The 14,722-nt window shown below is 43.4% G+C and overlaps 1 protein-coding gene across 2 annotated transcripts in view; it reads left to right on the top strand.

Annotated features, from left to right (window-relative positions):
- Positions 1 to 14,722, top strand: part of XYLB (xylulokinase) — a 155,589-nt gene that overhangs the window by 33,732 nt on the left and 107,135 nt on the right. For both annotated transcript variants that reach the window (XM_032236989.1, XM_032236988.1), the window contains exons 7-8: positions 391 to 456; positions 4,433 to 4,505. In XM_032236989.1, the coding sequence (XP_032092880.1) occupies positions 391 to 456; positions 4,433 to 4,505 (139 nt within the window). The remainder of the gene's footprint in view (positions 1 to 390; positions 457 to 4,432; positions 4,506 to 14,722) is intronic.

Raw genomic sequence — 14,722 nt, 5'->3', positions numbered from 1 at the left:
CGGCTCTAGGCAGCAACTCTTCCCCCCATCTCCCAAAATAATTTGCACCTGCTATTCCAGGTATGAACACATTCTTGTTGCACATATGAACAAACCATTCCTGAACATTTTTGAAATCTTGCCTAAACGTCCAGAAAGTTTACTTGATTTATTGTTTCTGAAATACATATTATAGGAAAATCTGTTTTTCAGATATCTTTTTAAACATTTACCTGTCAAAGCATTATCATCTGTTTTATGCCTGTTGCATCTGAATAGCAGCTGCTGTTATGCCTTTAATAAATTAAAATATCCAGGGGGTGATGCCCTGAACTCATTATGCTGAGTTAATTATTATTGACTCCATTTACAATTTGTGTTCCTAAATATTGGTAGCCTGTCCTTTCTCAGCGTTTTACAGGAAACCAGATAGCGAAGATTTACAGCCGGGATCCTGAAGTCTACTCACAAACTGAGGTTTGCTAATCTTCTTCTCGTTTATTGGGAATCATAACTAATTTAGGTTTTATTACGGTTTGCAAGGGGAACTTATCACAATGCTTGTACAAATTACATTAGCATAAATATGGCAACAAAAGGCCCCTCGTTAAACAGAAAAGAGATCTATTCAAGAAGGTTTAGTAAAAGTGGCTGCTGATACAGCATCCCATTAATCTGGATGCTTAATATTAGCTATTTTGTTAACAGAGGGCGTGCTCTCACACCAGAAATGCAATTCTAGATCTAATTCCTTCTCCTGTAGAAAATGGGGGAAGATTAGAGATGAGGATTATAAAATGATGGATTTATTCCTGCCCCCTCTTTTTTTTTAAAAAAAAAAAGTTTTGTTGTCTCTTGAAATGCAATTTCAAAATGCATTGCAAAGAAGAAAGAAAATTCCTTCCATTCTGCATTGGCCTTTGATCAAGGGTGACTTTCAAAATGCATGAGGTCTCAGGCATGGTGTTCGCAGAGGGTAAGGGAGAGGGGCAAAGGACAAAAATGATACAAATGCCACTCCTTTTGCTGGTATCTTAAGAGCTGAGCCTGTATTATTTTATTAATTAATTAAATGGGCAGGTGTGAGGGAATGTAGTAGGTGTCAGCATCCAAAAGTAAATCAAAGTCCGAGGCAAAGGATTCCTCAAAATTCCAATTGATGAAGAGAGCCATGTTGGCACATCTGGGAAAACCCGAATCTGAAAGCTTCCAGGTTTTCCTCACCCAGTTGAAAGTTCAAGATCTTGCTCCAAACCCACAAGTCCATCATATGGCCCAATCTTCCACTGCCACGTTGGCAGCTTCCACCCATCCAGTTAATGACTGCCTTGCTTAGCAACAGAAATTTGGGGTCCTATTGTGGTCGAGGGCTACATGTAGCTCGATCACTCCAGAAATTCCTCCAGCCCTCTTCTGAAACCATCCAAGGCAACGCCAACAGGTTACAAACAAGAAGTTAAGGAAAAAATTGGTCCATTGCTGGGAGAAAGTGGCAAGAAAGTGACAAGCAACAGGGAGAAAGCAGAACTATTTAACTCATTTTTTGCATCTGGCTTTACACAAAGGGATAAAACAGTCCAACCTATCAAAAACAGCACCACAAAAATCAGATTAGGAACACAAATTGAAATAGGGAAGAAAATGATAAGTGAGCACCTGTCTACCCTAGACGAGTTCAAATCACAAGGATCGGACGGATTACACCCCAGGGTTCTGAAGGAACTGGCAGACGAGATCTCAGAACCACTGAACTATATCTTTCAGAGATCCTGGAGCACCGGGGAACTGCCAGAGGACTGGAAAAGAGCTGATGTGGTTCCCATCTTCAAAAAAGTGAAAAAAAATAGATCCAGGAAGCTATCAGCCTGACCTTAATACCAGGAAAGATTCTGGAAAAGATAATCAAGCAACGAATTAGCGAACACCTAGAAGTAAACAAAGTAATAGACAAAAGCCAACATGGGTTTGTCAAAAACAGATCATGCCAGACTAATCTTATTGCATTCTTTCACAAAGTGACAAAATTAGTGGACCAGAGGAATGCCGTTGATATAGTTTACTTAGACTTCAGTAAGGCATTTGATAAGGTAGACCATAACCTACTACTAGATAAAGTAGAAGAATGTGGGTTAGACAGCATCACCACCAGATGGATTCATAACTGGCTGACCAACCGCACTCAATGTGTAGTCCTCAATGGAACTGCATCTACATGGAGGGAAGTATGCAGTGGAGTACCCCAAGGCTCTGTTTTAGGCCCAGTACTCTTTAACATCTTCATCAATGATTTGGATAAAGGGAATAAATGGGGAATTCATCAAATTTGCAGATGACACCAAGCTGGCAGGAATAGCCAACACAGCTTAAGACAGCTTAAGCCAAGACAGCTTAAGATACAGAAGGATTTTGACAAACTTGAACATTGGGCACTATCTAACAAAATGAAATTCAATGGTGAAAAAAGTAAGATTCTACATTTAGGCAAGAAAAACGAAATGCACAGGTACAGTATAGGTGGTACTTTGCTCAATAGTAGTAACTGTGAGAGGGATCTTGGAGTCCTAGTGGACAACCATTTAAATATGAGCCAGCAGTGTGCAGCAGCTGCCAAAAAAGCCAGCACAGTTTTTAGGCTACATAAACAGAGGGATAGAATCAAAATCATGTGAAGGGTTAATACCACTTTATAAGGCCTTGGTATGGCCACACTTGGAATGCTGCATTCAGTTTTGATCACCACAATGTAGAAAAGATGTGGAGACTCAAGAAAGAGTGAAGAGAAGAGCAACAAAGAGGATTAGGGGACTGGAGGCTAAAATATGAAGAACGGTTGCAGGAACTGGGTAACTGGGTATGTCTAGTTTAATGAAAAGAAGAACTAGGGGAGACATGATAGCAGTGTTCCAATATCTCAGGGGTTGCCACAAAGAAGAGGGAGTCAAACTATTCTCCAAGGCACCTGAGGGTAGAACAAGAAGCAATGGGTGGAAACTAATCAAGGAGAGAAGCAACTTAGAACTGAGGAGAAATTTCCTGACAGTGAGAACAATCAATCAGTGGAACAGAAGTTGCCTCCAGAAGTTGTGAATGCCCCAACACTGGAAGTCTTTAAGAAGATGTTGGATAGCCATTTGCCTGGAACGGTATAGGGTTTCCTGCCTAGGCAGGGATTTGGACTAGAAGACCTCCAAGGTCCCTTCCAACTCTGCTATTCTATTGTATTATATAAGATCTCTTGTAGCCATAACAAAATTATTTCTCGAAAGCCAAGGCCATCCTTTGCCTTTGCACCTCTGCACCTGGCTGGAACTGGATGGATGAATGGAACCATCCAGCATGGTAGTGCAAGATTGGACCTCATAATGGACTTGTGGATATGGGGCCAAGATCTTGAACTTTCAACTGGGTGGGGAAAACCGGGAAGCCTTTAGATTCAGATTTTCTCAGATGTGCCAACATGGCTCTCTTAATAAATTGGAACTTCGAGGAATCCTGTGCCTTGGACTCTGATTTAATTTTGGATGCTATTTGGAACCTTGGCAATATGCTGACTGTAAACTGCTTAGAGAGGGCTGTAAAGCATTATGAAGTGGTATATAAGTCTAAGTGTTATAGCTATTGCTGTTGTGAACAATCCATTACAGTATAGCTGCTTATCTCAGCAAATGACTGAGATGATACATTTCAGCACAGTATTTTGATTCTGAGAAGGCTGTCTATAAGTAGGGGAATAAATCAGGGTTTACTGCATGGCTTAGCACAGTTTGTAAACCCGGTTGTAGCATAAGACTCTAGTCGCATCTGTTCTTAGATGACTTCAACTAACAGAAGCTATTTTTCTGGCCTTCTTGCTTCTTCGTCCTTTTTATGACAGATGCCATGAATATAGCTAGACTCCAATTTCTTTCCTCCCAGCATAAAACAATGTAGAGGAGAAAAGCTAATTGTTATTTATTTATTTACTTGATCTTTATCCAGCATTTATTACTTTATAAGTAACTCCAGGCATTGAGTATATGTAATACTTCTTCCTCCTCCTATTTTTTTTTCCATTACAACAACCTCTTTTAAAGATTTTCTTTTCAATTTTTTTTTCAAATCCATGGGTTTGTGCCTGTAAGGGGGAGAGAGAGGGAGAGGGAGGGAGGGAGGGAGAGAGAGAGAGAGAGAGAGAGAGAAAGAGAGAGAGAGAGAGAGAGAGATTGATTGATTGATTGATTGATTGATTTCTGGTAGCTTAGTCTTTTGCAACTCTCAAAAAAATCAAAGCAAGATCTTGCGACAATTAAGCCCTCCAAGATGCTCTTTCTGAACATAATATTTTAAATGCTTGCTGAACTCAATGGGAGTTCCAAAGCACTCTGTTTTGAATTGCTTGTGAAAGAGAAATAATGTCATGTGATTATTTGCTTGCTTGCTTGTTTGTTTGTTTACTTCTTTTTCTTTTCTGCAGAAAATTTCCTTGGTGAGCAACTTTGCAGCCTCTCTATTCCTAGGTGCCTATGCTCCCATAGATTATAGCGATGGTAAGTGACACGCACTCTTTCTAACAGGTTCAACCCCACACTGACTTGTAGGAGAGAATAGACACAGTGGGATGTCCTCTTTTTTTTGGATGCCACTTAAAGATGGTGAGAGTCCTTGAAAGATAAAGTAGGTCTCTTTATACAGGTAGTCCTCAACTTATGACCACAATTGAGCCCAAAATTTGTTCCTAAGTGAGTGAGAAATTTGTTAAGCAGTTTTGCCCCATTTTACAACTTTTCTTGCCCCATTTGTTAAGTGAATCATTACAGCTGTTAAATCAGTAACACGGTTGTTAAGTGAATCTGGCTTCCCCATTGACTTTGCTCGTCAAGAGGTCCCTGGGACACTGCAACCCTGGGACACCGCAACTGTCATAAATGTGAATCAGTTGTCAAGCACCCAAAGATAAATCACATGACCATGGAGATGCTGTATCGGTCATAAGTAGTGGTGGGTTTCACATTTGTTACCACCGGTTCACTGCACGCCCCCATACGCTTTGTCTGCGCCCGCCCGCTCTGTGCAAATCCGCCTGCTCTCTGTTCACCCGCCCACTTTGTGGGCACCCGCACCGCTTCCATACATTGCCCGGCCTTATGTACCTGTGCTTTGCTTGCACGGGCGCCTTCCACGCATGTGCCCAGCCTCAAAAACATGCCTAAATAGGATGGCATAGGGCTGGGGCAAATGGGTAGCCCCCCCCCGCGATTCTCACTACCAGTTTGGGCGAACTGGTCTTAACCGGCTGAATACCACCTCTGGTCATAAGTGTGAAAAATAATCAGAGGTCCCTTTTTTTCAGCGCTGTTGTAACTTTGAATGGCCACTAAGCTAACTTTTGTAAGTAGAGGACTGCTTGTATCCTGCCTAGTTAAGTAGGTCAGCGTGTTTAAATGGATGAATATTAACCTCATTTAACTTTAATTAATATACATGTTGAACAAATCATCCCCCCCTCCTCCCCCCCATTAAACCCACTTCCTTCTTTGTGGTTTGAGCCCTTGGCTCTCAATCCAGAATGTGTCTTTGCAGACTTCTGGCTAAGCTTTCTTTCTTTCTCTGAAGCTCTGTGGACTGGCTGCCTGCATCTGGCTGGCTTTGCAGAAAGTGTGTCAGGCTGCAAAAACGTTGTGGTTCTTCCAAGAAGATGTATTTATTGTTTTGTTCCTTTTTGGTGTCGTTGCCCTTTTTTCTTGGAAGTGTCTTACACAGCTGGACCCGAAACGGTGTCCAATTCCCCCCCCCCCCGATTCAGTTTCTTTTTTTTTACTGTGTAAGATCAGAAGAACGCTAGATCAGCCCTGCTAAATTGCTCCATCTTAATCCAGCAGATTTGTTTTTATAGCACCCAGCAGACATTTCTGTTCAAAACCAGAAGATGGCAGCATTTCACACTTTTGCTACTCTTTCTCTGAAATTAATATTAGAAGCTACCTTGAAACCAGGAATAACAATCAGACTAGTAGTAGGTAGCCCTTGAGTTAACAACAGTTCGTATAGTGACCACTCGAAGTTAACAATGGCACTGAAAAAAGGTGACTGTTTTTCACACTTACGGCCGTTGCAGCGTTCCCACGGTCATGTGATCGAAGATTCAGACCCCTGGCAACTGACTCATACTTATGACACTGGGAGTGACCCCGGATCATGGGATAATTTTTGTGACCTTTTGACAAGCAAAGTCAACGAGGAGGCCAAATTCACATAACCATATTATTAACTTAACAACTGTAGCGATTTGCTTAACAATTTTTGTAGCGTGAAAGGTTAAATAAAAGTAAAATGGAGCAAACTTTACTTAATGACTGTCTTGCTTAGCAACATAAATTTTGGGCCCTATTGTGGTCGAAGGGTACATGTAGCTCGATCACTCCAGAAATTCCTCCAGCCCTCTTCTGAAACCATCCAAGGCAGCGCCCATCAACAAATCTTATGGTAATCACTTCTGAAGGCAAAGAGGACACCAATTTAGATAGTCCTTGACCATTCATTTATAACAAGAATAACAGAGTTGCAAGGGGCCTTGGAGGTCTTCTAGTCCAACCCCCTGCCAAGGCAGGAAACCCTATACCGTTCCAGGCAAATGGCTATCCAACATCTTCTTAAAGACTTCCAGTGTTGGGGCGTTCACAAATTCTGGAGGCAAGCTGTTCCACTGATTAATTGTTCTAACTGTCAGGAAATTTCTCCTCAGTTCTAAGTTGCTTCCCTCCTTGATTAGTTTCCACCCATTGCTTCTTGTTCTGCCCTCAGGTGCCTTGGAGAATAGTCTGACTCCCTCTACTTTGTGGCAGTCCCTGAGATATCGGAAAACTGATATCATGTCTCCCTAGTCTTTCTTTTCATTAAACTAGACATACCCAGTTCTTGCAACCGTTCCTCATATATTTCAACCTCCAGTCCCCTAATCATCTTTGTTGCTCTTCTCTGCACTATTTCTAGAGTCTCCACATCTTTTTTACATTGTGGCAATGTAAAATATAGTGAAGCACTGAAAAAGTAACTTATGACTGGTCCTTGCAGCATTCCCACGGTCACATGATCAGAATTAGGGCGCTTCGTGACTGGTCTTTGTGGCATTCCCATGGTCACGTGATCAGAATTAGGGCAGCAACATGTATTTACAATGGTTGAAGTGTCCCAAAGGTGCTGTGATTGCCGTTTGCAATCTCCCAAATGGCTTCCCACAAGCAAAGTCAATGGAAGAAGCCAGATGCACTTAATGACCATGTGAGTCTCTTAACAACTGCAATGATTTGCTTAACAACTATAATAAAAAAGATTGTAAAATATGACTCATTTAACAACCACCTATCTTAGAAATAGAAATTGTGGTCTGAAATTGGGGACTACCTGTATGGAGCCATGACGGTGCAGTGGTTAGATGCGGTATTGCAGGCTACTTCTGCTGCCTGCTGGCTGCCAGCAATTTGGCAGTTCAAATCTCACCAGGCTCAAGGTTGACTCAGCCTTCCCTCCTTCTGAGGTGGGTAAAATGGGGACCCAGATTGTTGTGGGTAAAATGTTGACTCTGTAAACGACTTAAGAGCGGGCTGCAAAGCACTGTGAAGTGGCATATAAGTCTAAGTGCTATTGCTACTATTTGGTTTACATTTAATACAAACCATTATTGTTTTGCTAATTACCTTTCAATCCTGAGGAAGAAGGAATTATGCATAGCATTTGCATTGGTAAAGTGGCTACTCAGGTGGTATTTAACCATAATTAAAGATAAGAGGGAATTTCTTCTGGAAGAGAATGCTATTAAAAAAAATCCAGTAAACTCAACCGGACAATGTGTATCACAAACGAAGAATCTGGAATGAAGTTTAATCCATTTCCAGGAGATGCAAATCTCTTCCTATAGAATATTTTGTACTTCTGTTGATTGATTTTTATTTATTTTTGTGGAAAGAAGTGCCCCAAAGCATTAGGCATATTTTTGATTATTCTGTGTGGGTTTTTTTCAAAGCAAGAAACTTGAGACTAATCGACTTAAATGTGTCATTTGATTTATTGTCCTTTCCGAATCAACCACAAGTAACATCCTTCTAGGCTGGAGATGTATTAATTTCCTACTCACGAATCCAGTCTCCACCAAATCCTCAAAATGATCCAATTTGCCTCTGACTTTGATTTTTTTTTATTGCTCTGTTCTTTGGCAAAGTTAAAAAACAGAACTGGGAAAATAATCCGTTACTTTAGCAGAAGAGACACTTGTGTGGTCAGGTTGCTGGAAAGAATCTTACTTTTCTGATCCACCAATTACTATTGCGTGGAAGTAACAAAAGGGATGAGAGCAGGATGAAATCCTCACGGTTCGGCACAGTTCGACTAAACCGTTAGGGACAATTGTCCCTGGTTCTGTTAACTAGTAGTAAAAAAAAAACTTCTGAGGATCACCCGCGTGATTGTGGGAAGTTTTCCCTCCTGCTTTTTAAAGCATTTTTTTCCTGCTGGTTTGGGCAGGAAAAAATGCTTTAAAAAGTGAAAAAAAAGAGAGCTTCCGATGATCCCGTGGATCAACTGTGAGCCGCGTGATCGTTGGAAGCTTTTAAAAAACTTTTTAAAGCATTTTTTTCCTGCCTATTCGCCCAAACCAGCAGGGAAAAAATGCTTTAAAAAGTGAAAAAAAGTTTGCTACGCCCACCAAGTCACATGACCAGCCACACCCCAGCGACACACACAGAACCAATGGGCAAAAAAAAATAGATTTCACAACTGGATGAGAGCCAGTTTGGTGTAGGGGGTAAAGGCTAGAATTCGGGAAATTCTGAGTTCCAGTTCTGCTTTAGGTATAAAACCAGTCAGGTGACCCTGAGTCATTCTTCTACCTCAACCTAGGATAGAGGCAATGGCAATCCGCTTCTGAAAAGTCCCAAGGATTCCTTTGTGCGGTTTCTGAGAATCAGACATGATTGAAGAGAAAATACTGTATGTAGATAAACAGAAATCTTGGAAGGATTTTTATTTAAAGTCTTCCAAGAAAAGAATAGAAAAAGCTTCCCAGACTTTTCAAATTATTTGAAAATCTGATTCCTTCATTCCCACACATGGGAAGGTTCTGACCGGGGAATCTGTCAGGGATGATCCAGCCAGTTCCAGATCTGCCATCAACTGCTGGAAAAAAGCAGGTGTTGCCATCTTCATATCTCTTTGTCCATCACTGATAAAGTCCCCTTTGATTTGAACCAGATTCCTGATAAATACTCGGACACATTGATTTGGCTTCCTTGCTAAGAATACAGAAGTGGTTTCCTATTGCTTTTTTCTAGATTCCCCCCCCCCCCGGCAGTCCAATACAGGTTGTTCTTCAGATAAGAAGAACAACCCTTAGTAAGTGTTAGAGTGAAGTTATGATGGGTCTACCTTGAGGCTACTTCAGAGATGGTATTCAGCCGGTTCTGACAAGTTCTGATGAACCGGTAGCGAAAATTTTGAGTAATTTGGAGAACCGGCAAATACCATCTCTGACTGGCCACGCCCCCATCTATTCGCTGCCTCTCATCTGATCGGAGTCCAGCTAATTGGCTGGGTCTTTTTCTGTTGCCCTGTACAGGAGAAGGGAGCTGGAAAGCCGGTTAATGGGGTGCGGAGGGAATGGGCTATTGCAGTATCCTTCCCCTGGAGTGGGAGGGAATGGGGATTTTGAACTATCCATCTCCTGGAGTGTGGAGGAAATGGGCATTTTGCCGTATCCATCCCCTGGAGTGGGAGGGAATGGGCATTTTGCAATATCCTTCCCCAGGAGTGCGGAGGTAATGGGAATTTTGCAGTATCCTTCCCCTAGAGTGCGGAGGGAATGGGCATTTTGCAATATCCTTCCCCAGGAGTGCGGAGGGAATGGGAATTTTGCAGTATCCTTCCCCTAGAGTGCGGAGGGAATGGGGATTTTGCAGTATCCATCCCCTGGAGTGGGAGGGAGTGGGGATTTTGCAATATCCTTCCCCTGGAGTGCGGAGGGAATGGGGATTTTCCTGTATCCTTCCCTCGGAGTGCGGAGGGAATGGGGATTTTACAGTATCCTTCCCCCGGAGAGGGCGGGAATGGGGATTTTGCTGTATCCTTCCCCTGGAATATGGAGGGAATGGGAATTTTGCAGTATCCTTCTCCTGGAGTGGCGGGAATGGGGATTTTGCTGTATCCTTCCCCTGGAGTAAGGAGGGAATGGGGATTTTGCAGTATCCTTCCCCTGGAGTGGGAGGGAATGGGGATTTTGCAGTATCCTTCCCCTGGAGTGGGAGGGAATGGGGATTTTGCAGTATCCTTCTCCTGGTGTGGAGAGGGAATGGGGATTTTGCAGTATCCTTCCCCTGGAGAGGGCGGGAATGGGGATTTTGCTGTATCCTTCCCCTGGAATATGGAGGGAATGGGAATTTTGCAGTATCCTTCCCCTGGAGTGGGCGGGAATGGGGATTTTGCAGTATCCTTCTCCTGGAGTGGCGGGAATGGGGATTTTGCTGTATCCTTCCCCTGGAGTAAGGAGGGAATGGGGATTTTGCTGTATCCTTCCCCTGGAGTAAGGAGGGAATGGGGATTTTGCAGTATCCTTCCCCTGGAGTAAGGAGGGAATGGGGATTTTGCAGTATCCTTCTCCTGGTGTGGAGAGGGAATGGGGATTTTGCAGTATCCTTCACCTGCCCCGCCCACGAAGCCTCACCCCACCCACTGAACCGGTAGTAAATTTTTTTGAATCCAAGCACCCAAATTCGAAGCTCAAATGGTCAAGCCCTCCCCACTCCATGGTCACGTGATTGAATTTCGAGTATTTTTGCAACATGGTTTCTTTTGCAGCCCTTTCAGTGTCTTCAGTTAGAACTGAAGAAGCTTCTTGGATGAAAAGCAAAAGGAAAAACTCTCTCAAGAAAATCCAGTTGACTTTGGGACATTATCTTCAACATTCTGCAACCATGGGATTTCATTTTTCAATGGTCTGGACAAAAACTGGAACTTCTGCTTTTTTTTTGGCAAAACCGTATCCATAGCGAGCTTCTCTTGACGACCACGGCATTTGCTTAACAACTGTGGGTTTGCTTAATAACTACTGCAAAAATGGTTGTAATATTGGATCAGTCACATGACCAACCAGTTTACAACTATCATTAGTTACGAGTTAGTGAAGAGGCTCCATTACAGTCGTAAGTCGAGAACAACTTCTAGACTACCATGCTCTGGGTTTTAAGGTAATATGCCATTCAAGAACTGAGAAGAGCTGAACCCCCTTAATATTTGAATATCTGCTAAGGGTAAGGATAAAGGTAAATGCCCTCGTGACCTCAAGACTGGACTACTGCAATGCGCTCTACATGGGGCAGCCCTTGAAGAGTGTTCGGAGACTCCAGCTGGTCCAGAATGCAGCCACGTGAGCGATTGTGGGTGCACCCCAGTACACCCACATTACACCTATCCTCTGTGAGCTGCACTGGCTACCTATTGGTCTCCGGATACGCTTCAGGGTGCTAGTCATCACTTATAAAGCCCTACATGCTATTGGACCTGGGTACTTGAGAGACCGCCTTCTGCCGATTACCTCCCACAGACCCATTCGATCCCACAGATTAGACCTCCTCCGTATTCCATCTGCCAGCCAATGTCGGTTGGCGACTACTCGGAGGAGGGCCTTCTCTGTGGCTGCCCCGGCCCTTTGGAACGAGCTCCCCGTGGAGATTCGGACCCTCTCCACCCTTCAGGCCTTCCGGATGGCCGTGAAGACCTGGCTGTCCCAGCAAGCCTGGGGTTGAGTCCCCCCCGCTACTCGAATTTGCTGTGTCTGTTGTGCTTTTAAACTGTTTGTATTGTTTGTTTGTCTTTGTCTCACTTTTTGTAATTTCCCCTCCCTTGGCTTTGTTCAGCCGCCCTGAGTCCCTTCGGGGAATAGGGCGGCCTACAAATTGAATAAAATCCAAATCCAATCCAAATTTAAAGGTTCCCCTTGCACATATGTGCTAGTCGGGGGCGGTGGTCATCTCCATTGCAAAGCTAACAGAGCCAGCGCTGTCCGCAGACGTCTCCATGTCATGTCTCCCATGTTCATTGAGCATGACTCAATGTTGAAGGCACACGGAACGCTGTTACCTTCCCACCAAAGGTGATTCCTATTTTCCTACTTGCATTTTTACATTCTTTTGAACTGATAGGTTGGCAGAAGCTGGGACAAGTAATGGGAACTCACTCCGTTACGCGGCGCTAGGGATTTGAACTGCCAACCTTTCTGATCGACAAGCTCAGTGTCTTAGCCACTGCGCCCCAGCTAAGGGTAGCTAAGGGTAGCTAAGGGTATTAAACGCGCCCACCTGGTGTTTGCTGTAATCCTGCTCATATAAGTACATCTATGTTTCTGGGCCTACTTCAGCAATAAATCAATAGGGTTTGCTGGGAGATAGTGTATCCTTTCTATCTATTTATTGATTTCCTTTGTTCATCCTCTTATTGAATCCACTGTTCATCCAGTCACTGAACCTGATTTGTAGTTGTTGATGAACCTTGAGCTGGGAAACGATGCTTTTCTGTTATTTTGTTGTTACACCCACTGGCTGCGAAGAACTGACGGATGACCTCTAGTGTGAAACTTTGGGGCATAGCTCCATTAGAATGGTAGTTAATTAATGTTTAACTGAGAAGAATGGATCTTTCCCCCCTTTCTGTTCTTGTGAATGTGTGTATGAGTCTCTCTCTCTCTCACACACATGCAGGCTCAGAAGAACCAGAGTTCACAGTAGGTTAAAATAAAATGCTTTACACTGGAAATACATTCTCCCTGATTAAACTGTTGGGCAACGTGTGCTGAAAATTAAACGGGGTGATTCCAGTATAGGCTGTGCTTAAGAAGGTTTTCCTTTGCCATTAGTATTCATTTAATTATATTCTTGTCAGGTCTCCAAGGACAAAGAAACACAGACAGTCCTCAACTTAATGACCACAATGGAGCCCAAAATTTCTGTTGCTAAGCGAGACAGTTTCCAAGTGGGCCATTTTATGACCTTTCTTGCCACAGTTGTTAAGTGAATCATTGCAGTTGTTAAAGAGTTAGCAATATGGTTGCTAAATGAACGAGGTTTCCCCATGGACTTTGCGAGACTTTGTGAGAAGGCTGCAGAAGGTGATTACTTTATTTATTTATTTATGTAGTCAAACGTGCAAGGTAACAGGTATAAGTATAAACATGGACATGAATGAAGGAGATGAGTACAAATAAATGGGGACAGTATGACAGGGACGGTAGGCACGCTGGTGTGCCTATGCATGCCCCCTTTATGCACCTCTTAGGAATGGGGTGAGATCCACGGTAGACAGTTTGATGTTGAAGCTTTGAGACTTTGAGGATGTAACAACGGAGTCAGGTGTTGCATTCCAGGCGTTGACCACTCTGTTGCTGAAGTCGTATTTTCTGCAATCGAGTTTGGAGCAGTTAACCTTGAGATTGTATCGATTGTTTATCCGTGCATTATTGAGGTTGAAGCTGAAAGAGTTGTTGACAGGTAAGACGTTGTAGCTGACAATTTTGTATACTGTGCTTAGGATCGGACCTTAGGCAGGGCAATTCCAGGTTGACCAAGCCCAAAATTTCGAGCCTGGTGGCCTAAGGGATTCTATTGTGATTCCAAGATCCGGAAACTTACCAATTACCTCCACTAGACCAATAAGATCCCATAGATTAGGCCTCCTCCGAATTCCATCAGCCAGCCAGTGTCGACTGGCAACTACCCGGAGGAGAGCCTTCTCGGTGGCTGCTCCGACCCTCTGGAACGAACTCCCCGTGGAGATTCGGACCCTCACCACCCTCCAGACCTTCTGCGCCGCCCTTAAAATCTGACTGTCCCGGCTGGCCTGGGGTTAAAGACTCCAACCCCACTCGAATGGTATGACTGGTGTGTTCTTAAATGATGTATTGTCTTCTTGTTGTAATTTGTTTGTCCTTCCCCTCCCCCTGAGTTGTGAGCCGCCCTGAGTCCCCCCAGGGAAAAGGGCGGCATACAAATAAACTAACTAAACTAAACTAAACTGTCTTAAATAAGAAGCAGTTGCCAAGTGTCCAAATTTTGATCACGTGACTATGAGGATGGTGCAGTGTTTGAAAATTGGTTGTCACTTTTTTCCAGTGCCATTGTAACTTTGAATGGTCACTAAACAATGGTTGTAAGTCAAGGACTACCTCTACATTCTGATCAGTTTCCTTTATTCATTCTTGCCTATAGCTTCCCCATCGGCTTTGCTTGTCAGGAGGTCGCAGAAGGGGACGCACTGCCACGGTCATAAGTATGAACCAGTTGCCAAGCATCTGAATTTGGATCACCTGAGCATGGCGCCGATACATAGGTTGTAGCTGTGAAAAATGGTCATAACTCACTTTTCTCAGTGCCGCTGTAAATTTGAACAGTCACTAAATGAACTGCTGTAAGTCGAGGACTGCTGGTATGGTTAGGGAAGAGCCTCCTTAACTGTCTTTTCCCCAACCAAATTATCTAAACTTTGCTGTCTCTTGTCCTTCTTGGATGCAGCCCCTCCCTCCCTCCTGGGAATCCCACCACAATTCGATTTGCAAACCCAACTTGATCAAGAATAATTTCAGTACTCCTTATAAAGTTCGGGTATTTACCATTGATGGGATGCTGATGATTTAGCAACCGGTTCGATGAGTGTGTGCTTTGCACGCACACATGCCTAAAGCGTTTGCATGCAGTGCTAAAAATGGAGGATTTAGAAGCTCAGGCTGCTT

Source organism: Thamnophis elegans, chromosome Z (assembly GCF_009769535.1).
Source record: "Thamnophis elegans isolate rThaEle1 chromosome Z, rThaEle1.pri, whole genome shotgun sequence".
NCBI classification, from domain to species: Eukaryota; Metazoa; Chordata; class Lepidosauria; order Squamata; family Colubridae; genus Thamnophis; species Thamnophis elegans.
Note: the sequence above shows the minus strand (reverse complement) of the source record. Positions and strands in the feature narration are given on the sequence as shown.